The sequence below is a fragment of the Chlorocebus sabaeus genome, chromosome 14, assembly GCF_047675955.1.
Source record: "Chlorocebus sabaeus isolate Y175 chromosome 14, mChlSab1.0.hap1, whole genome shotgun sequence".
In the NCBI taxonomy this organism is placed as follows: domain Eukaryota; kingdom Metazoa; phylum Chordata; class Mammalia; order Primates; family Cercopithecidae; genus Chlorocebus; species Chlorocebus sabaeus.
The window spans coordinates 102,579,305-102,601,120 of NC_132917.1; the positions used below are offsets into that span (position 1 = coordinate 102,579,305).

Here is a 21,816-nt window from a genome sequence, read left to right on the forward strand (position 1 = left end):
ATACAAATGGGTTACAGAATTTTAGATTCTAGGTGAGGCATTATAATACACCTGTAAGAAACCTATCTCCCTCCTACCCCCCAATTTCTTTATACACTTCAAAAAAAAAAAAATCCCAGAATTGTAAAGAAGTATATAAAGAAATTGGTGGGAGGAGGGAAAGAATTTTAAAAATTGAATTTGTTTGATAGTTTCCTCATGTTATGCTTTAGCTTGTTTCTTTCTTGCAGTCCCCACATTGGGACTGCAGGAGAGCTTCAAAGAAGACTTTCAGTATAATTCTTGTGAAATAAAGTAATGGGTATTGGGAATACACAGGGAAAAATTACAGTTTTCCATTTTTGACGATAAAATGTCTAGAGGGTTTTTTGGGGGTCATTTTTTTTTCCTTTAGCAAGTTAAGAAGGAAAGGATGGCCAGTGTGATTTGTAGAAAAAAAAAGTTTCTTCTGGATAGTGTTATGTAAATTAAACCTGTGAAGGAAATAAGTAAGTGATGCTTTATCAAAAACTCATTTGTTCAAGGAATTGTCTTGCTTAAGTGTGGTTCATTATAAACTATATTGTTATATTGGAGAGCACAGGACTATTTTGTCATCACTGTTGGTTAGTAAGAGATAAGTATAGATGAAATATGATTTGTTGGAAACTTCAGCCATTTTGTTCTAATGATTGTGCAAAAACATTGGTGCTCATTGATCTTTTTTTTCTGTTTTTCAGGGTCGACATGTTAAAACGGGTCAGTTGGCAGCCATCAAAGTTATGGATGTCACTGAGGTAAGATTGAGTCACACACCTTTTTAAATAAATTGCTAGATGGAAGACAAAGATTCCCCCAACAACACAGAGCATTACTCTGTTTGGAAAATCTGATCACTTGAACACATTGCCCTCCTGTGACATTGTGGGTTCATAGGTCCAGTGGACTAGTTGGCCTAAATTGTAGTACATGGTCTCTTAAGTAACTAAAAGGCAGTAGCATTTTCTCAAAACACACGCAGTGCACACACACATCTGAGTGATGTCATCCTTGGCAACGTAATGGGCCATAATTGGAAACATCTTCTCTAATGGAAAAGAAAAAATTTGAAAAGGGATCATGGAGGTCACATGAATAGGGAGATTGAGGGTTTCGAGTGGAGGAAAGCTTCTCTAGGGTATTAGGCCACATTTGTGCCATTTCTTTTATTTTTAACATGGGGGAGGAAAACAGACCCAGCCAAGTTCCCAGAGGTTGGAAAACAGAAACATCTGCTAGAATGCTGAGCAGATTGTTGGCAAAATTTAGTAGCAAAAAATAGTTCTTGAAATGGTCGCATGAGGATTTACTGTGCAGCTTTAGATGGGAAAGAGGAGAACGTGACCGAGACAACAAGTAAGTGTACATGTGCCCATATGTGTGCTTGTAATATAAGCATGAGTCCATATTTAAATTCTTTAAAAATAGTAATAGATTATAATGAACTAAATCCATTTCATTTTAAAGTATTTTTATCTGAAATTTTACTTTATGCTCATGTTTACCTCTAACTTGCCTAATTATAAGTAGGATTCAACATCGTATTTCACAGATTCTAGAAAGAGTTCACCAGTAGCATTGGAGATTTGGGATAACTTTAAATCCAGCTGTAATTTCCCCAAGTCTGGGGTCAGTCAAGGGAGATAATGGCTAACCGATCTCCAGTGTGCTATCTAGAAAGTGAAATCTCCTTCTTTGCCTTGCTCTCTGCTTGGTCTCTGACAACATGGTCATCTTCAGAATGGGTATTTGTCAGTAAGAATTGGAAAACACTGTTGTCCCTGGACCACAAGACAACTGATAGAGCCTTTCATAAATATTTGAAGATGTGACATTTTATGAGGTGACCACTCTCTTTTCTCTGTTAAAGAGAATAATGGATACTTTAAAATGAAAATGTACCATTGCTTAGTTGAATGGCCAAAAGATTCTCCTTGACATACTCTGATGTAGACTCTTCTGTTGTATTACAGTGATCCTATCTTGGTGTACAGCTCAGTGGGAAATTGGATGCTTTCCAGTTAAATATTTTTTTAAGATGTTTTTAAAGAGTGGCAAAGGAACCGTAACTTCTTGCTTATTTTATTTTGAATACAGTAGTTGAGCTATTTATGAAGGACCCTCTCTGTGAATGGAATGACCAATACCACCTTCCTACCAAAGTCTCCATTCAGAATGCTGTGCATCTTGCCAGTGCTGTGTTGGGAGTAGTGTTGCTGGAAAATATGGTCTTTCCATTATTTAGTAACACACTTTTTGACTTGTTTACTGGCAGACTTGTAGGTACAATTTTAAATGTAATCTTTTGGAATTTTATGAACTGAGAGTTCACCCTTGTGGTGTCATGTAACCTGTGCTGCTTCCCCTGACACTGCTGTTGTGGCTGGTCAGGATATGTCCTCTTTCACATCTCTAATGGAATCTACATGGGGTTTGCCTTCTCTGTAGGGATCTTCTTCACCTAAGCCTGGCTGTGATTATAACTGTGCAATACATGATCACTGTTAAAAAAAAAAAAAAAAAAAAAAGTGTAAAGCATAGGAAAATATAAAGAAAAAGTTAAATCCTTATACTTCTGCCACATTATTATTAGTAGTAGTATTATTAATTTTTTTTGAAATGGAGTCTCCCTCTGTCACCCAGGCTGGAGTGCAGTGGTACGATCTCTGCTCATTGCAACCTCCACCTCCTGGGTTCAAGCAGTTCTCCTGCCTCGGCCTCCATAGTAGCTGGGATTATAGACTCCCACCACCATGTCCAGCTAATTTTTGTATTTTAGTAAGATGGGGTTTCACCATGTTGGCCAGGCTGGTCTTGAACTCCTGACCTCAAGCAATCTACTGGCCTCGGCCTCCCAAAGTGCGGGGATTACAGGCATGAGCCAGCGCCCCTGGCCCTCTGCTACCTTATAATAGCTATTGTTAGTGCTTTGGCGTATTTCCTTTCAATCATGTCTCTGAACATAACTATGAAATACATACTCATATGTAATGGATGCTTTTGTATCCCACTTGTTGAGTGGGATACAAAAGGTATTTTCTTGCCTGAAAAATCAGGCAATGTTGGACACATGCATAATGTAAGTATTTTTGGGACTCCTTTAAAAGTAATTATTGCAAAACCCATGTATTCAGGTAAAATGAAAACCAGGTGGCGAGTCCTCAAATAAGTATTATACAAACCCAATCAACCATTTACCATATTGTCCACTCAGTAATGTTTCTTGTGTGCTGTTTTCATGCAGTGACGTTTTCTATAGCATGGAGCACAGTCATTGCCCATAGTAAGTGTTGTTTATGGAGAGAGGGCCGTGTATAGCAGTCAGCCTGGAAAACATGCCCTTACCAAGCCTGCATGTCAGAGCTCCTCTTGTGTAGTTGTAGGCACTGGCCTGGCTGGGACCTGGGAGCAAGTGGGGAGCAGGCTGAGTGAGAGAGATTTTGCAGCATGTGCTTCTGGTCCCAGCTCCAGCAGGAGGGGCTGTTGGAGCGGGTTCTCTTGATGAGAACAGGACTCTTCATGGTTTTTTACCTCCACTTAGTTTCATCTCAGGAGCAAAAAAGTGCAAATACTTGTTTTTGGGAAAAATCACAGATTTGTTCTGACTCTTTAGGTGAAAGTGAGAGGCAGTTACCAGGCTACTAGTTATTCCTCAGGCCCAGAAGGCAAGAATTGCAGCAGGTGTGGGAAGTTGAATGGTGTGGCTGCGTTTCTCCCGAGCTGTCAGCTGTTGGCAGGCTGAATGAATCTAGCTCTGGAGCTGGCTGCAGACAGTGCAAAGATGGGGGCCCACTTCACTGGCTTTACTTGATTGTGTGAATCTGGAAAACAAGACCAGCTGAGAATTCAGATTTCATCCTGGGGTGAGGTGACAAGGGACTATGGAGGAAACCAAGGGGCCTGGAAGTGGGGAGGCATTTATTTGCAAGAGATGTCAAGTTCTCTTCAAATTTGGTGTGTGAGTACTTTAGCTGTATTAAGAATTGACTATCCTTAGGATTTTGAAAGGCTCTTTTTAAGGAAAGCGTGTCTTTTATCTGATTGGTTTTGGGAAGGGCTTAAGGAACAGATTAAGAATGTGCTCAAAGTGGGTGATATTAGGACAGCAGATTTATAATGTGTTTTTTGTTTGTTTGTTTAAATAATGATAGATTCAGAGGATTTGCAGAAAATTGTATAGGGAGGTCTCATGTACCCTTCATTCAGTTTTCCCGTGATGAAATCTTGCATAACTATAATACAGTATTATAGCTTAAGTACACATACAAAACAAAGCATGGCAAATGATTGCTTTTACCAGTGATTCTCAACCTGGAGTTCATAAACTCTTTGAGTGAGGTTTGTCTCTGAGAATAGAATTTTATTTTGCATTTTAATAGTGTCCCCCAACTTTTTATTATGAAAAAGTTCATACATCCAGAACTGTTGAAAGAATGAACACTCTCAGCTCTTCACTGATATTCAACATTTGTTAACATTTTGTTCGTGTGTGTGTGTATTGTTGTTGAAAATAATTACAGCTATCACCATGATGCTTCACCTGAAATTACTTGAGTGTGCTTGTCTTAAAGACAGTCTTCTGCATATCATAAAATTGCACCTAATGTTCAGTCTACATTCATATATCTTTGTGCCAAGAATGTTTTTGTAACTCTTTTTGAATCATAGTTCAGGTTTATGCGCTATACTTAGTTATCTTATTGCTTAACTTATTTTCAGGCTAGTAAGTTTCTTTTTACCTTCCTGCCTCCATTTTAAATTTTTTTTTTACAAAAGAAAATTGACTTTTGTAAGAATTCAGCCAAATTGTTTTGTAAAATATCCTGTATTCTGGATTTGATAGTTTCCTCATGTTACGCTTTAACTTGTTCCTTTCTCTCCTATATTTCCTGTAAACTGGAATTATGTTGAGAGGTTTGATTAGATGCAGATTAAATATTTTTTGGCAAGAACACCTCAGTGATGGTATTGGGTACTTCATGTTGCCTCAGGTCAGGGGGTATGTCGTTCTAGGTGAAGCCCACTTCACTCATAGCCTTTCCATTATTAGTGAAGCCAAGTTGGGTCACTGGAATAAAGAGGTGACTGCCAGCGTTCTCCACCACAAGGGTGCATTATTAATTTTGCATTTCCCAAATAATCTATCTCCAGGGTGATACTTTGGCACTGTATGAATATTCTGTTCTTGAGTAACGTTTCAGCTAATGGCTTTAGCATTCATTTAATGATTCTTGCTTAGGTTAGTTATTATTGCAAAATGATGATTTTACATTCTTCCTTCTGTATTTATTAGTCAACAACAGTCTATAGAAGAGTTTCCTAACTACCCCTGCCCTTCTCTCTTTGTCTGGATATTGCTGTGGACATGAGTGGTTTTGTTTAATGTGTTTCCATCAATTACAGCTGTTATTATTACATAATCAAGTTGTACCATATTTGGCAATGAGAGCCTTTGACATGACCCCAGTGGGTCCCCAGTGGAGTCTGTAGCCTTTCGACATGCCCCTATTAGTTTTTGAGTACCTCTTTGTTTTTCTGGGACAAGTAGATACTTGAAACTCACCTACCAAGACATGGAATCCTCTCCTCTGAGGAGCCTTAGTTCAGTTGAGTGGGGAATGTGTTTGGAGACTAATATCTGGATGCTAAGTGTACTCATTGCTACTGAGGTATTGCTGCTTCTAGGCCCTTTGAGTAGACAGAGCTAAGAAATTCATTTTTCTTTTTCAAAAACCAGAGTTTTTTTCTTAATTTCTTCTATCTTGTATATCTTATATTTGTCTTTTCTCTTATACTGAAAAATTATACTGAACTTAAAAACACATTTTTATGTTCAGTGAATATAAAATTATTTCAGTATTATAACAATATTACTATTTAAAATAGATGGAGGGGAGAAGTTTAATATTTTTCTGAAGTTATTTTGGCCCTTTACTTTGGATAAATCAAGGGCAAACATTTCTTAGGTTAATGCACAGAGAACAGAGGCAAACTTACTATGTGGTGTTTTATGTCAGTTGGGGATGAAACGGTGCTCTTTGGAATGAATGATGTTTGACTGCATTTCATCAGCACTGAGTAGCAGCGCTGCATCCAATCCAGTCTTCTGGCCTGTCCCGTGGTCTTTCCAACATTTGGTCCTTTTTCTCAGCCACTCAGGCATAGGATGGTGTTACAGGAGGGGATTCTCAAAATGTAGCTATTGGACCAGCAGCTGCTGCGAGTACTTGAAAACTTGTTAGAAATGCAGCCTCTGGTTCCATCCCAGATGACTGCATCAGAAACTCTGGACTGGAGCCCTCCACAAAATTCTAATGCACCTTCAAGTTTGAAACCCCCTGCTTTAATGGAACCTTAGGAAAGAAAGAGCCCACTCCCTCCTGTCTGTGGGTGAAGAACTGCAGCTCAGAGACGCTGATACTTCTTGCTCGGGAGCACTTTGCTAGACACTGCAGGAATTTGAACCTGGATCTTTGATTCCCTGCTTACTGTACTTGTGAAAGTATAACCATTTCAAACATCGGGTTTTTAAGTAAGCTCGTTGAGTGAGCTGATTTGATCTGAACTTTAAAGGATAGATGGATCTTAACCACATTTCTCCTTTTTAAAATTTGTTTTTGGCAGATTTGTCAGAGCAGACTTTCTTTTAGTGTTAAGACTACAGTGTCCGTGAATGGTAATTCTGTCATATTACTTAGGGGATGGGAAGATGTTGGGCATTATGTCTCTTACCTTCTCATTTTTAAATACATTAAAATACCACTTTTGCTGAAGACTTTTTAACACTCCCGATACCCTCCTCAGCCACTGTTCAAATGATCCACTCTCCACTTGCCTTCTTCCACCTGTGGCAATCCTTTTCACCGTTGACTTTGTTCCCTGCAGGCTCCTTCTTCAGCCCCTCTGTGGTTACAGCCTGTTTTGTTTGGTCCTTTGACAACTACCTTTGCCCTATGAACTGTCTTCCTCTGCTGTGTATGTGTCTGGGGGTTTTTTTGTGTTTCATTTTTGATTTTTGTTTTTTGAGATAGGCCTCACTCTGTTGCCCAGGCTGGAGGGCAGTGGCACCATCAGGGTTCACTGCAGCCTGGACTTCCTGGGCTCAAGTGATCCTCCTACCTCAGCCTCCTGAGTAGCTGGGACTACAGATGTGTGACACCATGCCCTGCTAATTTTCAAAATTTTTTTTTAGAGATTGAAGTCTTACTGTGTTGCCCAGGCTGGTCTCAAACTCCTAGGTGCAAGCTATCTTCCTACCTTGGCCATCCCAAAGTGTTAGGACTACTGATGTGAGCCACCGATCCCTGCCGATTCTTCTGCTGTTTTAATTGTTAGCTAGAGAACAGTGGCCACATGTTCATTTTAGATCATATCGTCTTTTAGGATTCTCTTAGCCCTTCTAGGTTCATGACAGCACCCTTTGTTCACATGGGTGGTGCTTAGCTTATATTTGCTCTTTCTGAAGAATGTCCCAAGACAAAAGGAAGTTCTTGTTCTTCTTCTCCTTAAAAAATTAATAATAATAATTATTATTATTAATATTATTTTGAGACAGGATCTTGCTTCATCCCCTAGGCTGGAGTGCAGTGGTGTGATCACGTCTCACTGTAGCCTCAACTTCCCAGGCTCAAGAGATCTTCCCACCTCAGCTTCCCGAGTAGCTGGGACTAACATTTTTTGTAGAGACCCGGTCTCCCTGTGTTTCCCAGGCTGGTCTCAGAGTCCTGGGCTCAAGCTGTCCTCCTGCCTTGGCTTCTCAAAGTGGTGGAATTATAGGCGTGAGGGACCACACCTGGCCAAAAGGCAGTTTTAAATAATTTCCAAAAGTGTTTTGAGCAGTAGCAAAATATATATATAGTGTCCCTTTTAAAAGATTAGAGACAGCCTTTATATTAATATTTATGTGCTAATATATTTTGCTCATACATTTACTCATTTGTAGGCTAGTTTTAAATATTAAACAGGAATAGAGAAAAGTATATTCACCTTATTGAAAATATGACTAAGCACTAATTGCTTTGTTCAGATGTAACTTTGGTTCATTGGGATTGGAAATGGCAAATGTAAACCATGGTTTGTAGGTTTTTTGTTTTTGTTTTTAATGCTGTTCATGGAATTGCACTAATTCATTTATTTAAACAAGTACTGAACAGTTAGTCCTAAAAACACTGTTCTCTCTGGAGTGGAATAGAAAGATTAATTATGCTTTAGGAGTAGTAACTATTCTTGATTTCTTGGTAAATTAAAACTTGCTGTGAAAGGACGATCTTTGTAATTATTAATGAGCATTCTTCAAGCAGATTGAACATCCACAGTTTCTTAGTTTAATTTCATCATTTTATGAACCAAAGGCATTTTTTCTAAGTAAAATAAATGGTTGAGTAAAAAAATCACCCAACACATTTTATATAATCTAAATTGCTGTTTTTTGTTTTTTTTTTTTAAATGGATACTGTCCTTTCACCATCCCATCTCCTTTCCCCAGCTACTGCTGCTGCTGCTGCTTTCTTCTTTCTTTATTCCTTTCAGCTTTGGGCTATACATGCAAGGTTTTGTTTTTTGTCTTGACACTTCAATTCTTGCTTCCATTCCCAGTAAATGTATTGAAAAGAATGTCGTGTTGGAGGTCCCCAAGACCACCCTCAATTTCAATTCCAGCACATAGGTGTACTCTCCGCTGTGATTTATAGCACAATGATAGGATCTAGAGCAAATTCAGCAAGAGAACAGGCACGTGGAAGGAAGTCTGAAGGGATGCAGGCACAGACTTCCCAGAGTCCTATCCCAGTGCAGTCACACAGGCCCTGCTTAATTCCTCCAGCAGAGCTGTAATGGCACGTATGAAATATTGTCTACCAAGGAATCTTGCTAGAGACTCAGTGCCTTGAATTTTTATTTGGGGATGGTAGTACAAGCAGCCTGTGCCTAGCATGCACCCAAAATTTTCCAAAAGGAAAATAGGTGTATGGCGTAAACCACATTCTAGGTACAGTGGGTCACTCTTGGCCAGTTCTGGGAGTGGCGGAAACCCTACCCAGATCAAAATCCCAGATGCCAGCCGAAGGCCAACCTTGCAAGCTACCCTTTTTAGGGATGGTGTCAGGCCTCAGGACTAAACAGACACCTCTCCTGAGTGCTGCGTTGATATATCACCTGCCTCTTCAGCATCTCTGCTTGGATGTCGATAACTTAAACTCAGCATGTCTCATGTGAGTTCCTGTTCTTCCCCCATAAGCTTGTTCCACTTGGAGCCTTGTCTTTTCTCAGTTGGTGGCAACTCCACCCTCCTTATTGCTCAGGCCCAAAAAGGTTTTGCATCCTGGGTGGACTGCTTGCTTTCTGTCTTGTACCACTTGGCTCATCTGTCAGGAAATCCTATTGGTTCTGCCTTCAAACAATGTCATTTGTGTTAGAATAATCTTGATAGACAGTGGGTGTGGGTAGATTGACTACAAGTTAGTAACTATTAGTTAGTATTTTTGAAATCATAAAAAGTTTTAATGAGTCTGATGGTCCTCATAGTCTATGAGAGTCTGTAAGAACAAACACACACACACAAATCTGACCCTTCTCACCACAGCCTCTGTGCTGCCACCCTTGGCTGCCCCTCTGGTTTTGGCTGCCACTGTCTGTTGCTTACATTTCTATCGTAGCCCGTGTCACGAGCCTCCTGCCTCCATGGTGGTTTTCCAGCCACTTCTTACTGTAGCAGCTGAGTGAAGCTTGGGAAACAAAGTCAGAATAGAGTATTTCAGAGGCTGCTTACTTAGAGTAAAAGCCCGGGTTCTTACAGTGGCTGACACGACAGGGCCCTACTTGATTGGCCTCCCAGCCCTCCTCTCCTCCTCCTACACAGTCACTCCAAGCACACGGGCCTGTTCACTGTTTCTCCACCCTGCTCGCCTGATGCCGCCAAGAGACCTGTCACTTACTGTTTGTTCCCTGTGCCTGGAATACCACTCCCTCACGGCCACCCAGCTCACCCCCACACCTTCTTCATGCCTTGACACAGCGCATGACCTCTTCCTACTCCTAAAACTCTTGCCTGGTTCTATGTCACCATATCTAACTGGCTTATTTATTCTACTTAATGTGTTTCACTACCTCCACCATGCCACTAACTGCCTATCCCCCAAGAATATAGGCTTCATACATAGTGACAAGGATCTTTGTCCGTTTTTTTTTTTTTTTTTTTTTTGAGTTGGAGTTTCCCTCTTGTCACCTAGGCTGGTGTGCAATGGCATGATCTTGGCTCACTGTAACCTCTGCCTCTTGGGTTCAAGTGATTCTTCAGCCTCAGCCTCCCGAGTAGTTGGGACTACAGGCGTCCACCACCATGCCTGGTTAATTTTTGTATTTTTAGTAGAGACCAGGTTTCACCGTGTTGGCCAGGCTGGTCTCGAACTACTGACCTCAGGTGATCCACCCACCTCAGCCTCCCACAGTGCAGGGATTACAGGCGTGAGCCACTGTGCCTGGCCAGTTCTTTTAGTGATGTTTCCTCCCATGTGCAAATTCAGTGCCTAGCATATAGCAGGCATTTAGTAAACACTGCTGAATAAACAGTGCTTCCCCTTCTTTTTATATGTGAAACCCCAAAACTCAAGTAAGTTACCTATGCTTGGTTGATGGGGTGTGTGTGTGTGTGTGTGTGTGTGTGTGTGTGTGTGTGTGTCTGTGTGTGTCTGTGTGCACAGGCCATGAAACTGTTTGATGATTACACAGTTTAGATTGTCTTTTAATTATATAGTGACATGCCCTTTGAGATGTGGTAAAATGGTGAAGCAATACAGTTGGAAAGAGGGTTTTAGATAACCTATGTCCATTCCTTTGAAACACTTAAAATGGTGAAGTCTCTTAAAAGGATCTCTTTAGCACCCCTGCCCTTTTTGTTTTTGCCTCCTGAATTTAGTTCCAATAACTGCTTTCCAGTTTACATTCTCTTCATAGGACTGGGGTATAAATTGTAGCCTAAACTAACCTGTCCATATGATAAAGGTTTCTGGAATTGCTTGTTTTATTAGTCTGTCAACGTCTCGTGAAAATCTATAGTAACTACATACACGGGATCTTAAACATTTATATGACGGTGGAATCATTTTTAGAATAAAAGCTCTAATTGAGAAACGGACCCCCCCCCCCCCGCCCCATTCACTCCCATTAGCATAATACCCTGACGGAAGGAAAGACGTTTTTGGTGAGAAATTTTTATCTCCTAGTTATTCTGACTTTTGTACTAACCTTACAGAAAAGAGAGTTGACTTCTGTGGGTTTGATCTAAAATGGGATTAGGGAGCCAGCTAGTTGATGGGCTGGGTTTTTAGCATCCGAACTTGCCATTGTAGCACACTGTTAATCTGTAAATGGCCTCAGCATTGCAGGAAGCCAGGCTCTCTGCTCCAAGGGCAGAAAATCCCCTTAGAAAGCTGCCTTCTGGTGAATGAGCAGCCCGTGAGAGTACAGCCCCTCTGTTCTGTTGTTCCACGTTAGCTTGCAACATCTGTGCCACAGGTCAGACTCTCTCCCTTGATTTTTAACTCTGTGCACTAACAGGGAACCCAGATTATATTTTGGCTGTGATCCTGTTCCCGAGCTTGCATTTTGTTTTGCAGTTTGTTTTAATTGCAAAACAATTGTCCATTGAACCTTGGGCATTATATGTAGTTCAGTATGTGTCAGAGGTTTTAGGTGATGTTTAGAACTATGAAAATGATTTCGTGGTGGGGTGAAAGAATTTTATTTCTGACTCCTCTCCCTAGTACTCTCAGGTGCTGATTGGTCTCCAAGTCTGAGTGCACATTCTGCCTAGATGGAAACCTGCCTCTAAAAAGGGACTGCCACTATCTGTTGGTTATCTGATGGTTATCATGATGTCCTTGGGGCTCTGAAGTCCCCAACGTGTCCAGGGGGCTTTTCTCTGAGCACAGGAACCTTGTGCCAGTTTCCTTTTACCCGTGTTTCTTTTATGTCTAGACATTCCCAGACACTTTTTTTCACCCCCTAATATACCTGTGCTCTAGCAGCATGGCTGACAGGTCTTGGGAAACCAGTTCTCGAGGGTAGCTGTGTTTACTCGCCTTTGTCTATATGAGCACTGAGTTCAGGAGAAGTGTCTTCCTATGTACAACCCTCAGTAGCTTTTAAATTTTTATATTTTGGGCCGGGTGCAGTGGCTCACGCCTATAATCCCAGCACCTTGGGATGCCGAGCTGGGTGGATCACGAGGTCAGCCTGGCCAACATGGTGAAACCCTGTCTCTACTAAAGATACAAAAATTAGCCAGGTGTGATGGTGCGTGCCTGTAATCCCAGCTACTCAGGAGGCTGAGGCAGGAGAATTGCTTGAACCCGGGAGGCGGAGCTTGCAGTGAGCTGAGATTGTGCTGTTGTACTCCAGCCTGGGCGACAGGGTGAGACTCCATCTCAAAACAAAACAAAACAAAACAAAAAAAAATATATATATACAAACACACATATGTATATATGTGTGTATATATGTATATATGTATGTATACACATATACCTTTTTATTGAAGTGAAGCGTGCATACAGAAAAGTACACAAATTATAAACTCAGTAAATTTCCAAAAACTGTGCATAACCCTTCAATGGACCGGCACCTAGATCAAGAAACAGAACTTTGCCACTTCTGGGGTACCCAGGAGTGCCCTCATAGGCCCCTTGCAGTCACTAACTGTTCCATGGAAGGGTGACACTGTCCCGACTTCTGTCAGCATGTATTACTTTTGCCTGTATCTGTTCTTGATACAAATGGAACCATGTGGTACTCTGTGTCTGGCTTCTTTCAGTTAGCATTGTGTTTGTGAGGTCCACCCATGTGGCTGCTTATAGGGAGAGCTCATTTATTCTCATTACTTTTAGTATTCTGTGGTGTCCCACTAACTTCCAAGTGAATATATCCCTGCCGTTGATGTAATACTTGTTATGTGGCAGGTGCTGAATTGAATTGCTGCAGAGATAGAAAGGAATTTACCTAGTCTAGGAAATTCTGTGATGGATAAGAGATGCTGGGATGCAGGTTATAGGGAAAATATTCACATCTGTATTTCTCATAGTTTGGGCATGGTTAAATATCTACTTCTTTTCTGACTTCAAATTGTATTATCTTAACTGCAGGAGTCCTGAGAAAGAGTAGATGATGTTGCTGGCATGTGATGACTTGGGAACTTTACTCTCTGCTATCTTTGTTGGCTTCCAGAGCTTTCCCCACTATTACAGGTCTTCTGCAAAGAATTTGTGCGGTACTTCTTGAGATTCTTGTCTGGCCTGGGTCTCACTGCTGCTTCCTTCTCACGCTGTTTCTGAGGCTGTCTACTTTCCTACCAACTTTGCCGCACCTGCAGCATGTCCTCCCCCTGCTCCCTTAGGGTGGTGTAGGTTTGGGGTGGATTAAAGATAGGGAGACACAGCCAAATAAATAAAATTCCAAGCAAGCCTACGTTCTTGCCCCACCCCACCCACCATACCCTGCTCCTGTCCCCACGTTGTCTCTTACAGATGATGAAGAAAGAAATCGCTTCAGTTCTACTCATTCTTGATTTTAATGAGCAGGATGTTTTAAAAGCAAGGTCTTCGATATGACATTTTGTCATACCTAGGAGAGCAACAACAACAGCAGTAACTGCTAGGTTGAGGTAATCTGTAGTTAGGTGGTATTTCCTGGTGATGAGTCATCTTCCCCCCAGGCCCCCTGGGGATCTTTCTTTGGTGAATGAGTGAGGGAAGGTGTTTCTACAAGAAAAGAGTGAATGCCTTCATTTCAGCTGTTTCACTTTTTTTTTCTTTTTGGGACAGAATCTCGCTCTGTCGCCCAGGCTGGAGTGCAGTGGCATGATCTCGGCTCACTGCAAGCTCTGTGTCCCAGGTTCAAGCACTTCTGCTCAGCTTCCCTAGCAGCTGGGACTACAAGTACGCGCCACCACGCCCGGCTAATTTTTTTTTTTTTTTTTTTTTTTTTAAAGTAGAGACGAGGTTTCATCATATTGGCCAGGATGGTGTCTAACTCCTGACCTCGTGATCCGCCCGCCTTGGCCTCCCAAAGTGTTGGGATTACAGGCGTGAGCCACTATGCCCTGCCTCAGCTGTTTCACTTTTAATGTGCCGGGTGAACTTGCTTTTGTTCACTTACTGAAGATGCTGGATTTTTCTCCCCCTGAAGCTAGAACTGAAGAAGACTCCCTGGTTATTTTTTCCTCCTTAAGTTGTTTAGAAAGCAGAAGAAAACTGTTTATTTAGAAAGTGACTGTGCAGATGTTTTTGTTCACAAGGGAAAGGAGGAAGAAGGCCATTGAGATAGAGGAGATTAAAATTTGGAGCTACGGTTAAAGCAGCATATCTCCCTGGGCCTGGCTGGCCCTGGCGATTCTGTGTGGTTGGACACATGTGGAGTAGTGTTGGCTCATAGCCTCTGCAGCCTTTTTTGGGTCTGTCTTTTACCTTTCTTTTTTTTCTTTTCTTTTTTTCCAAGACCAGGGTCTCACTCTTGTCACCCAGGCTAGAGTGCAGTGGTGTGATCACAGCTCACTGCAGCCTGGAACTCCTGGACACAAACAGTTCTCCTACTTCAGCTTCTTGAGTAGGTGGGGCTACAGGTGCGTGCCACCACACCTGGCTAGTTTTTTATTTTTAAATTTTTTTAGAGATAGGGTCCCACTATGTTGCCCAGGGTAGTCTCAAACTCCTGGGCTCAAGGGCTCACGTAGTCCTCCTGCCTCGGCTTCCCAGAGTGCTAAGATTATAGGCATGAGCCACTGTTCCTGGACATCTCACCCGTATTTTAGCCCAACATGGCACTCCTGTATCATGATTTGAGGAACCGACTACCTTCACAGAAAGTGCTTTATAATGACATCATAGTTAATAGGGTAGGGTGGGGGATGTTAGGATAAGTGCCATTTCTGTCTCGTCAGTCTCTAGACTGATGGTAACCCATATGACCAAAGATGCTTTTCTGTATTAGTCCTTTCTCACATTGTTATAAAGAAATACCTGAGATTGGGTAATTTATAAAGAGGTTTAATTGACTTAGGGTTCTGCAGGATGTGCAGGAAACATAGTGGCTTCTGCTTTTGGAGAGGCCTCAGGAAGCTTTCAGTCATGTCGGAAGGCAAAGGGGAGCAGGCATCTTACATGGTAGAAGCAGGAGAGTGGGGGGGGAGGGAGGGAGGGAAGGAAGGAAGGAGGGAGGGAGGGAGGGAAGGAAGGAGGGAGGGAGGGAGGGAGGGAAGGAGGGAAGGAAGGAAGGAGGGAGGGAGGGAGGGAGGGAAGGAAGGAAGGAAGGAGTGCTATCCACACTTTTTAAACAACCAGATCTCTTTAAATGACCAGATCTCATGAGAACTCACTGTTGCAAGGACAGTATCAAGAGGGATGGTGCTAAACCGTTCATGAGAAACCCACTCCGTGATCTAGTTACCTCCCAGCAGGCCCTACCTCCAACATTGGGGATTACAATTTGACCTGAGATTTGGGCCAGGAAACATATCCAAACTGTATCACCAAAGATACTTCTTCACAGTAAAGCCCAGCGATGGAAGTTTTCTTCAGGATAAGCCCATTGCCTTACAAATGACCATCAGTTCTGGTTGTTTTCCTTGTTTTTATTTTATCCATTAGGAGGATGGGGAGAAGAATGCCCATGGCTCCTTACCTTGCTGGCAGAGCCGGATAACTGAAGATGAGGGCTCTGTGGTGTGGGTGCTGCCTTTATGCTGCTTGTGCCCAGGGTCCTACACAGAGGAATTGCTAGTTTTGTGCAAGTGAGGGACCCTACGTCTTCCTTATAGCCACAGAGCCCATGGCTGTGGGCTGCTCCTGGCTCTAACACAGCAGAATTCATAGATGCATGCTGCTTCAAGTGGGTTCATGCTGGATGGTGAATGTTTTCTTATCTTTTTGCTTTATGTTAGTTTAAAAGTTCAAGGCTTTTTTGGCCCTTTGACTTTACTGGTTACTTCTGCTTATCAGGATGGTAAGAAAATTAAAATGTATTCCCCCTGTTACACCACCCCCCAATTTAGTATACCTACAGTGGTGAATTTTATGATTTGTAAATTACAGCTCAGTGAAACTGCTGGAACAAAAAATTTAAGTGACTTTTAAAATCGTATTTCTTAATTTTTACTTTCTATGAAATATAGTTATTCCAGGGATAAAATATAGAGAAGTAAAAAGATGAAAAAAATTACCCTCATAATTACACCACCTTGGCTTAACTCCTGTTAAAACATTAATGTATGTTTTTTTAGTTTCATTTTATGTGTATGTGTGTGTGTATGTATGTAGATAAAGTTATTTTTTAAATGATGGAAGCGCTTTTTTCTCTAACAGTAAAATAATGTACTCATCTAGAAAACTGGAAAGTGGAAAAATATTTTCTTATAGTCTCTCCCCCCGACATTCTGGTGTATTTCCAGTGTTTGCGGAGTAAAGCTATTTCTTACGGCTGCCGTTCACTCAAGGAAAGGCCGCCAGTCAAACATGTTTATCTGTGTGGCTGCATGTAGTTTAAAAATGAGTTTGTATTTATTTATTTATTTTAGAAAGATTTCTTCTGAATAATTCAGATGGTGAATTCCTTAATCTTGTTTAGTCTCAACTACATACTTCGTGCAACTTTTTTCTAGTCACCACTTCATGGTATACTTCTACAACTTTGAGCTTGTAAATAGTGTGTATATATGTTATTTTCATGTAGTGATTTTTTTTTTTCCTGTTCATACACTTTGGACAGTGTGGCTTTTAGATTGTAAATTACTGAAGAACAGGCCACTGTAAATAACTTCATAATACTGTCTGAACAGACAGGCACTTTTTATTCTTAGTGTTTTTTTTGTTGTTGGCTTACAAGATCTTGAAAGGTGGTTGCTAATCACCACCATACATATGGTGGTTTAATCAATATATTTTCCCTGATAGATGCTTCTTAAATGATATTTGTCATTGTCTTTATTATTTTAACTCATCTGAATATAAATAAAACTGAAGTTAGGGAAAGGAAGCAGCATATTACTTAGAAAAGGCCTGATGACTTTTTAAAACTTAAGTACTATTTGAAACCTCTCAATAAATTGCTTGTTTTTCATAACTTGACTCAAGCCTTCCATCAGTTGCTTAGTTAAGGTGGTTCAGCCCCAGTACTTCTTTATTGTATCATCGTCAACATCTGTTGCTTTGTTTGTTTGGAAGGAAGATGGCCGGCTGCTGAGCCTGTCTCAAAGCTGGACTGTGACATCGTGTCTGTGGTTGATGGACACAGCTGTGCAATTTCTGTGTGTGCTTGGCAGCACCATCTTTAAAAACATCTGGTCTAAAGATGTAGTTCTCTTCTCCTGCAATTGTATGTAAATTATTTAGTGCATAATGGGATAATGCCAAGTGTACTTACTTGACATGAACACATAAATGATTTAAAAGCCCAGCATGATTTTCTGTGCCGACCCAAAGAGTTCAGTGAATTGGAAGATTCATTGTCTAATTGGGTGTGTGCATGTATCACTTAGTTTGGTGCTAATACATCACATGCCATGGATATGCTAATTTTCTTCATTTTAAGTGAAGGAAATGGCTGGTTTGGTATAATAGGTAGCAAAAGCAGGAGGGAAGCCTTTGGCTAAACCATCGGGGTGAATTTGGTTTGAATCAAATCTTTCAAGGATTGCTTTAAGATACATTCCTTAGCATCTCCTGTACGTGTTTTTAAGGGATGTTTAGAGAAGATTCCATAGTACCACTGTGGGTTTTTAAAAATATAGGTAATTGCTGTGCATGTTTTAATGATATTTATTTTATATGAATATATGTATTTAATTATATTTGCATTATATATTATGCATTTATATGTTATAATTGATTTCGTACCCGTAATTAATATATAAGCAACCTCATTAGCCTTTTGCGTTGGACTTGGTGAGAGGCTTCTCTAGATTGGCTCTTATTTTTATAATATCGGAAAAAATTCTCAATACCGTTTAAAAGAACAAAGGTCTCCAGGATTTGTTACTTATTATATCCCTCAGGTTTTATGATTTTCTTTCCCCCCAAGTAATTAAAGATGTCTTCAGTGAAATTTACCAGTGAAGGATCTTAGCTCTGAATAGCAGGCCCCAAATTAACCCATTATTTACTCTGGGCTCTCAAGAGGCTTTTTTTCCTTTTAGTTTTGAGGTTTTCTTTTTAAAGGTCTAAGCCTTAGAGAACCTTAGGTTTTAAATTCATTCTTTCACCCATTCTGTGTCTATTTTTAGTTAGAAAAACTGATAAACCCAATTAATTCTGCAAGCATAGGTTACAGTATTCTGTGCCAGTTTTTTGCCCAAGTCTTACTATTCAGTAGAAACACTAGCTGTTGAATGTGCACAAGTCTATAAGCATCCATACACAAGACAGTGCCTTATGCACACTGCTGATAGATTCCAGTGTGAGGCTGCCAATTTATACTGAGCCTGGCAGGAAATGAGGGCATTTTCTTGATTTCTTTTAACAGACTTGTTTTGTTTTATTAAATTTAGTTAGTCTAGGCTCAAGAATGTGAAAGTAGGGCCGGGCGAGGTAGCTCACGCCTGTAATCCCAGCACTTTGGGTCAAGAGATCGAGGCCATCCTGGCCAACATGGTGAAACCCACCCCGTCTCTACAAAAATACAAAAATTAGCCGGGCGTGGTGGCGGGTGCCAGTAGTCCCAGCTACTCAGGAGGCTGAGGCAGGAGAATCACTTGAACCTAGGAGGCAGAGGTTGCAGTGAGCCAAGATTGCACCACTGCATTCCAGCATGGCGACAGAGCAAGACTCCGTCTCAGGAAAAAAAAAAAAAAAAAAAGAATGTGAAAGTAGTTTTGCTGGCCCGTGGGTTCCCTGGCTTCATTCTGTGTAGTGTCGTTCCCTGTCTGGTTTCTTTTATGCTGGCTCTACCCAGGTTTCTTGGCTCCTCCTTGGCAGCTGCCCAAGTACACCTGGAATGATCTTTCCTCACCCTCCCAGGTGTTGACTCCGCTTCTCTCTGCGTTTCCTTGTCCCTGTGCTCTGCCTGCCTCTGTGTCTGCATTGGCCCATGTTGTCTCTTTGACGAGTCATCTGTCTCCCTGTCCTGTCCCTTCTCGCTCTTTCCAGTGCCCCACATGGTGTTTGCTATGAAGTGGGCCCACAGTTCATGCTTACTGAATGAATTTATACCAATGGATGGGCGTGTGGATGGGGCACTTGTTAAAATCTGCCAAGGAAAGTGGCATGGCAACTTCTTGGCCTTCATTTTTTGGGTAACAGCAGATGGTAAATTTGGCAATTGGTATTGTTGGTTGGAGCTGGATGAGTTGAGCAGGTTCCAACATGGTAATATCCTTTGTGCTTGTGAATTTGGGTTGGTAAATGGCCTTTCAGGGTCTTCACTGGAGACATTTATTTGTGTAATTTTAACTGATTTAAGTTTTTGTCTCTATCTCTGTAAGTCAGTACACACTCTTGGAGGAGAAGGTACCTACCACTTGAGAGACTTTGTATGTGTTTTCATGACAACAATACGTTTACTTTTTCTTTTGTGCAGAAATTTAGTTCCTCCATTACATTCAAGGTAGGTGTGTGGTAGTTTATGGTCCTCCTTTATTCTGACAACTACATTCTTTTTCCTGTGTGCACGCTCCTCTCCCCCTGCACCGTGAGGGTTCTAGTTTTAAAACAATTGCTTCAAGTTAGCCAGACTGACGGAGGGGACTCCATGCAGACTTTGCATGTGTTTTGCTTCATAGCCATTCAGAGTACAGGGAGATGATGATCACAAGACGGGGAGGACTGTGTTGTTCTTTAGGGAGTGATGTTGTTTGAATCTTCGCAGATGGAGGGCATCTGCAGTGTCTGGAGGCCTTCTTTTCATGTCTTTGGTCCAGCCACTGCTGCAGCCTCCAGTCCACCTCCTCACAGCATGCTATGTGTCCCTGTGTACTTGCAGATAGATGGAGTAAAGATAAAGGAACACAATGGCAAGTTAATGAACTGTTTTAAGACCAAAATGACTTACTACAGCTTTATGAAATGTGTGGGTAGTAGACTGCCTTAAAGTTCTGTATAAAATGATTAATAGCAAAGAAAAAAATTGCTAATAACTTACAGTATCTTTCTGGTGATTGTTTTTAAAAATGTGCATCTTTGCTGTAAATAATTGCCATACAGTGTGCTTATGATGCTGGCTGGGGTGCTGGGATGCTCGGGGACGCTACTGAAGTAAAAGAAGTAAGTGCGAGATAAAATAGCACCAACTTGTCTTCTAAATTTGGGGAAACTTTGTTTGCCTATTTAAATTGGATTACATTAATCCTGTATTATTGACTTCTACTATGAAGTTAGAGTTTTATTTAATGGAAAACACTTTTTTTCCTGTATATTATAAAATTTGTGTTTTCTTTTTTTTTTTTTTTTTTTGAGACAGAGTCTCGCTCTGTCCCCCAGGCTGGAGTGCAGTGGCCTGATCTCAGCTCCCTGCAAGCTCCGCCTCCCGGGTTTAGGCCATTCTTCTGCCTCAGCCTCCCAAATAGCTGGGACTACAGGCGTCCGCTACCTCGCCCGGCTAGTTTTTTGTATTTTTTAGTAGAGACGGGGTTTCACCATGTTAGCCAGGGTGGTCTCGATCTCCTGACCTTGTGATCCGCCCGTCTCGGCCTCCCAAAGTGCTGGGATTACAGGCTTGAGCCACCGCACCCGGCCTAAAATTTGTATTTTCAACAATAATCTTTTAAAATTACATTCAAGAGAAAAATTATTTTCTGATAAAATACGAATAGTACTCAATGTTAGTAGTAATATGTATTGTGTTCAGAGCATGTCTCAGAGCGAAAACACTAAAAAGGGAGCGGTGGCCGGGACCTGCAGCAGTGTGAGTGCCGGTGGTGGTCACTCTCCTCAGTGCTCTGGGGCGCAGTTGAGCAGTGCCAGCCTCAGCAGTTGTTCGTATTATTTCCAATCGAATCACATATTGAAGATCATTGGTTCTCTTCTCCCTCAGTCTTTTTGGTATCTTTGAATTTTTGGCATCTTTTCACATTTTTCCAAGAGAAGCACTTGCAGTTTATCATTATCTTGTATGAACAGAGGTAATGACGTACATAGTTAGGACATACATTGCTGACTGTTGTTTAGAAGAGAGGATATGGGACACATTTTTATGAGTTTCTGTGGTGGAGGAGTATAAAGCATTCAACAGGATTTTCCTCATAAGGATTACTTACATAGTGGGCTAGAACTGAATACACTGGTTTGGTTCAGAGCAGAGCTTCTCCTTGGGTTTAGTTAAGGTCAGTTTGAGTAACTAGTATAATGCAGATGGTAGCCCTGTAGAGTCAGATTTCCTCAGAGCTTCGTCAAGTGTAGTAGTTTTTCCATTGGGACCGTGAAGCTTTTGATTTTGTGTTTCTCTCATTGTCTCCCATTAGATGGTTTGATATGTTTCTAAAAAGTAGAGAAAATTGAGAGGGAGAAACTTCAAATTATTTTCCTAGTTGGGGTTGAAAAGTAGGGAGGTGATGTTTAATTACTGAAGGCTTGATGACTGGTGCCACCCTATAGTTTTCTTCCACACCACAGTGTTAGGAAATGATTGACACAGGTGAGAAGCTGTGAGAAGCGTTGAGTGACCTCCAGATACATGGTGTCACATTTTCTGCAGAGAACGTTCAGATGCAGTATGACATTGCCAAATGTATGCTTGTACCTGAATTTTGTCACCTAAATGTGTTTAAATGAAGGGTGTCTATTAGGAATTAAAATACCTTGATTCTATTTTCTATTTTACCCA

At 41.2% G+C, this 21,816-nt stretch overlaps 1 protein-coding gene across 50 annotated transcripts in view; it reads left to right on the forward strand.

Annotated features, from left to right (window-relative positions):
* The window catches only part of MAP4K4 (mitogen-activated protein kinase kinase kinase kinase 4), a 192,949-nt gene that overhangs the window by 90,976 nt on the left and 80,157 nt on the right, over nucleotides 1-21,816 (forward strand). For all 50 annotated transcript variants that reach the window (XM_073023257.1, XM_038004234.2, XM_008008228.3 and 47 more), the window contains one exon: nucleotides 720-776. In XM_073023257.1, the coding sequence (XP_072879358.1) occupies nucleotides 720-776 (57 nt within the window). The remainder of the gene's footprint in view (nucleotides 1-719; nucleotides 777-21,816) is intronic.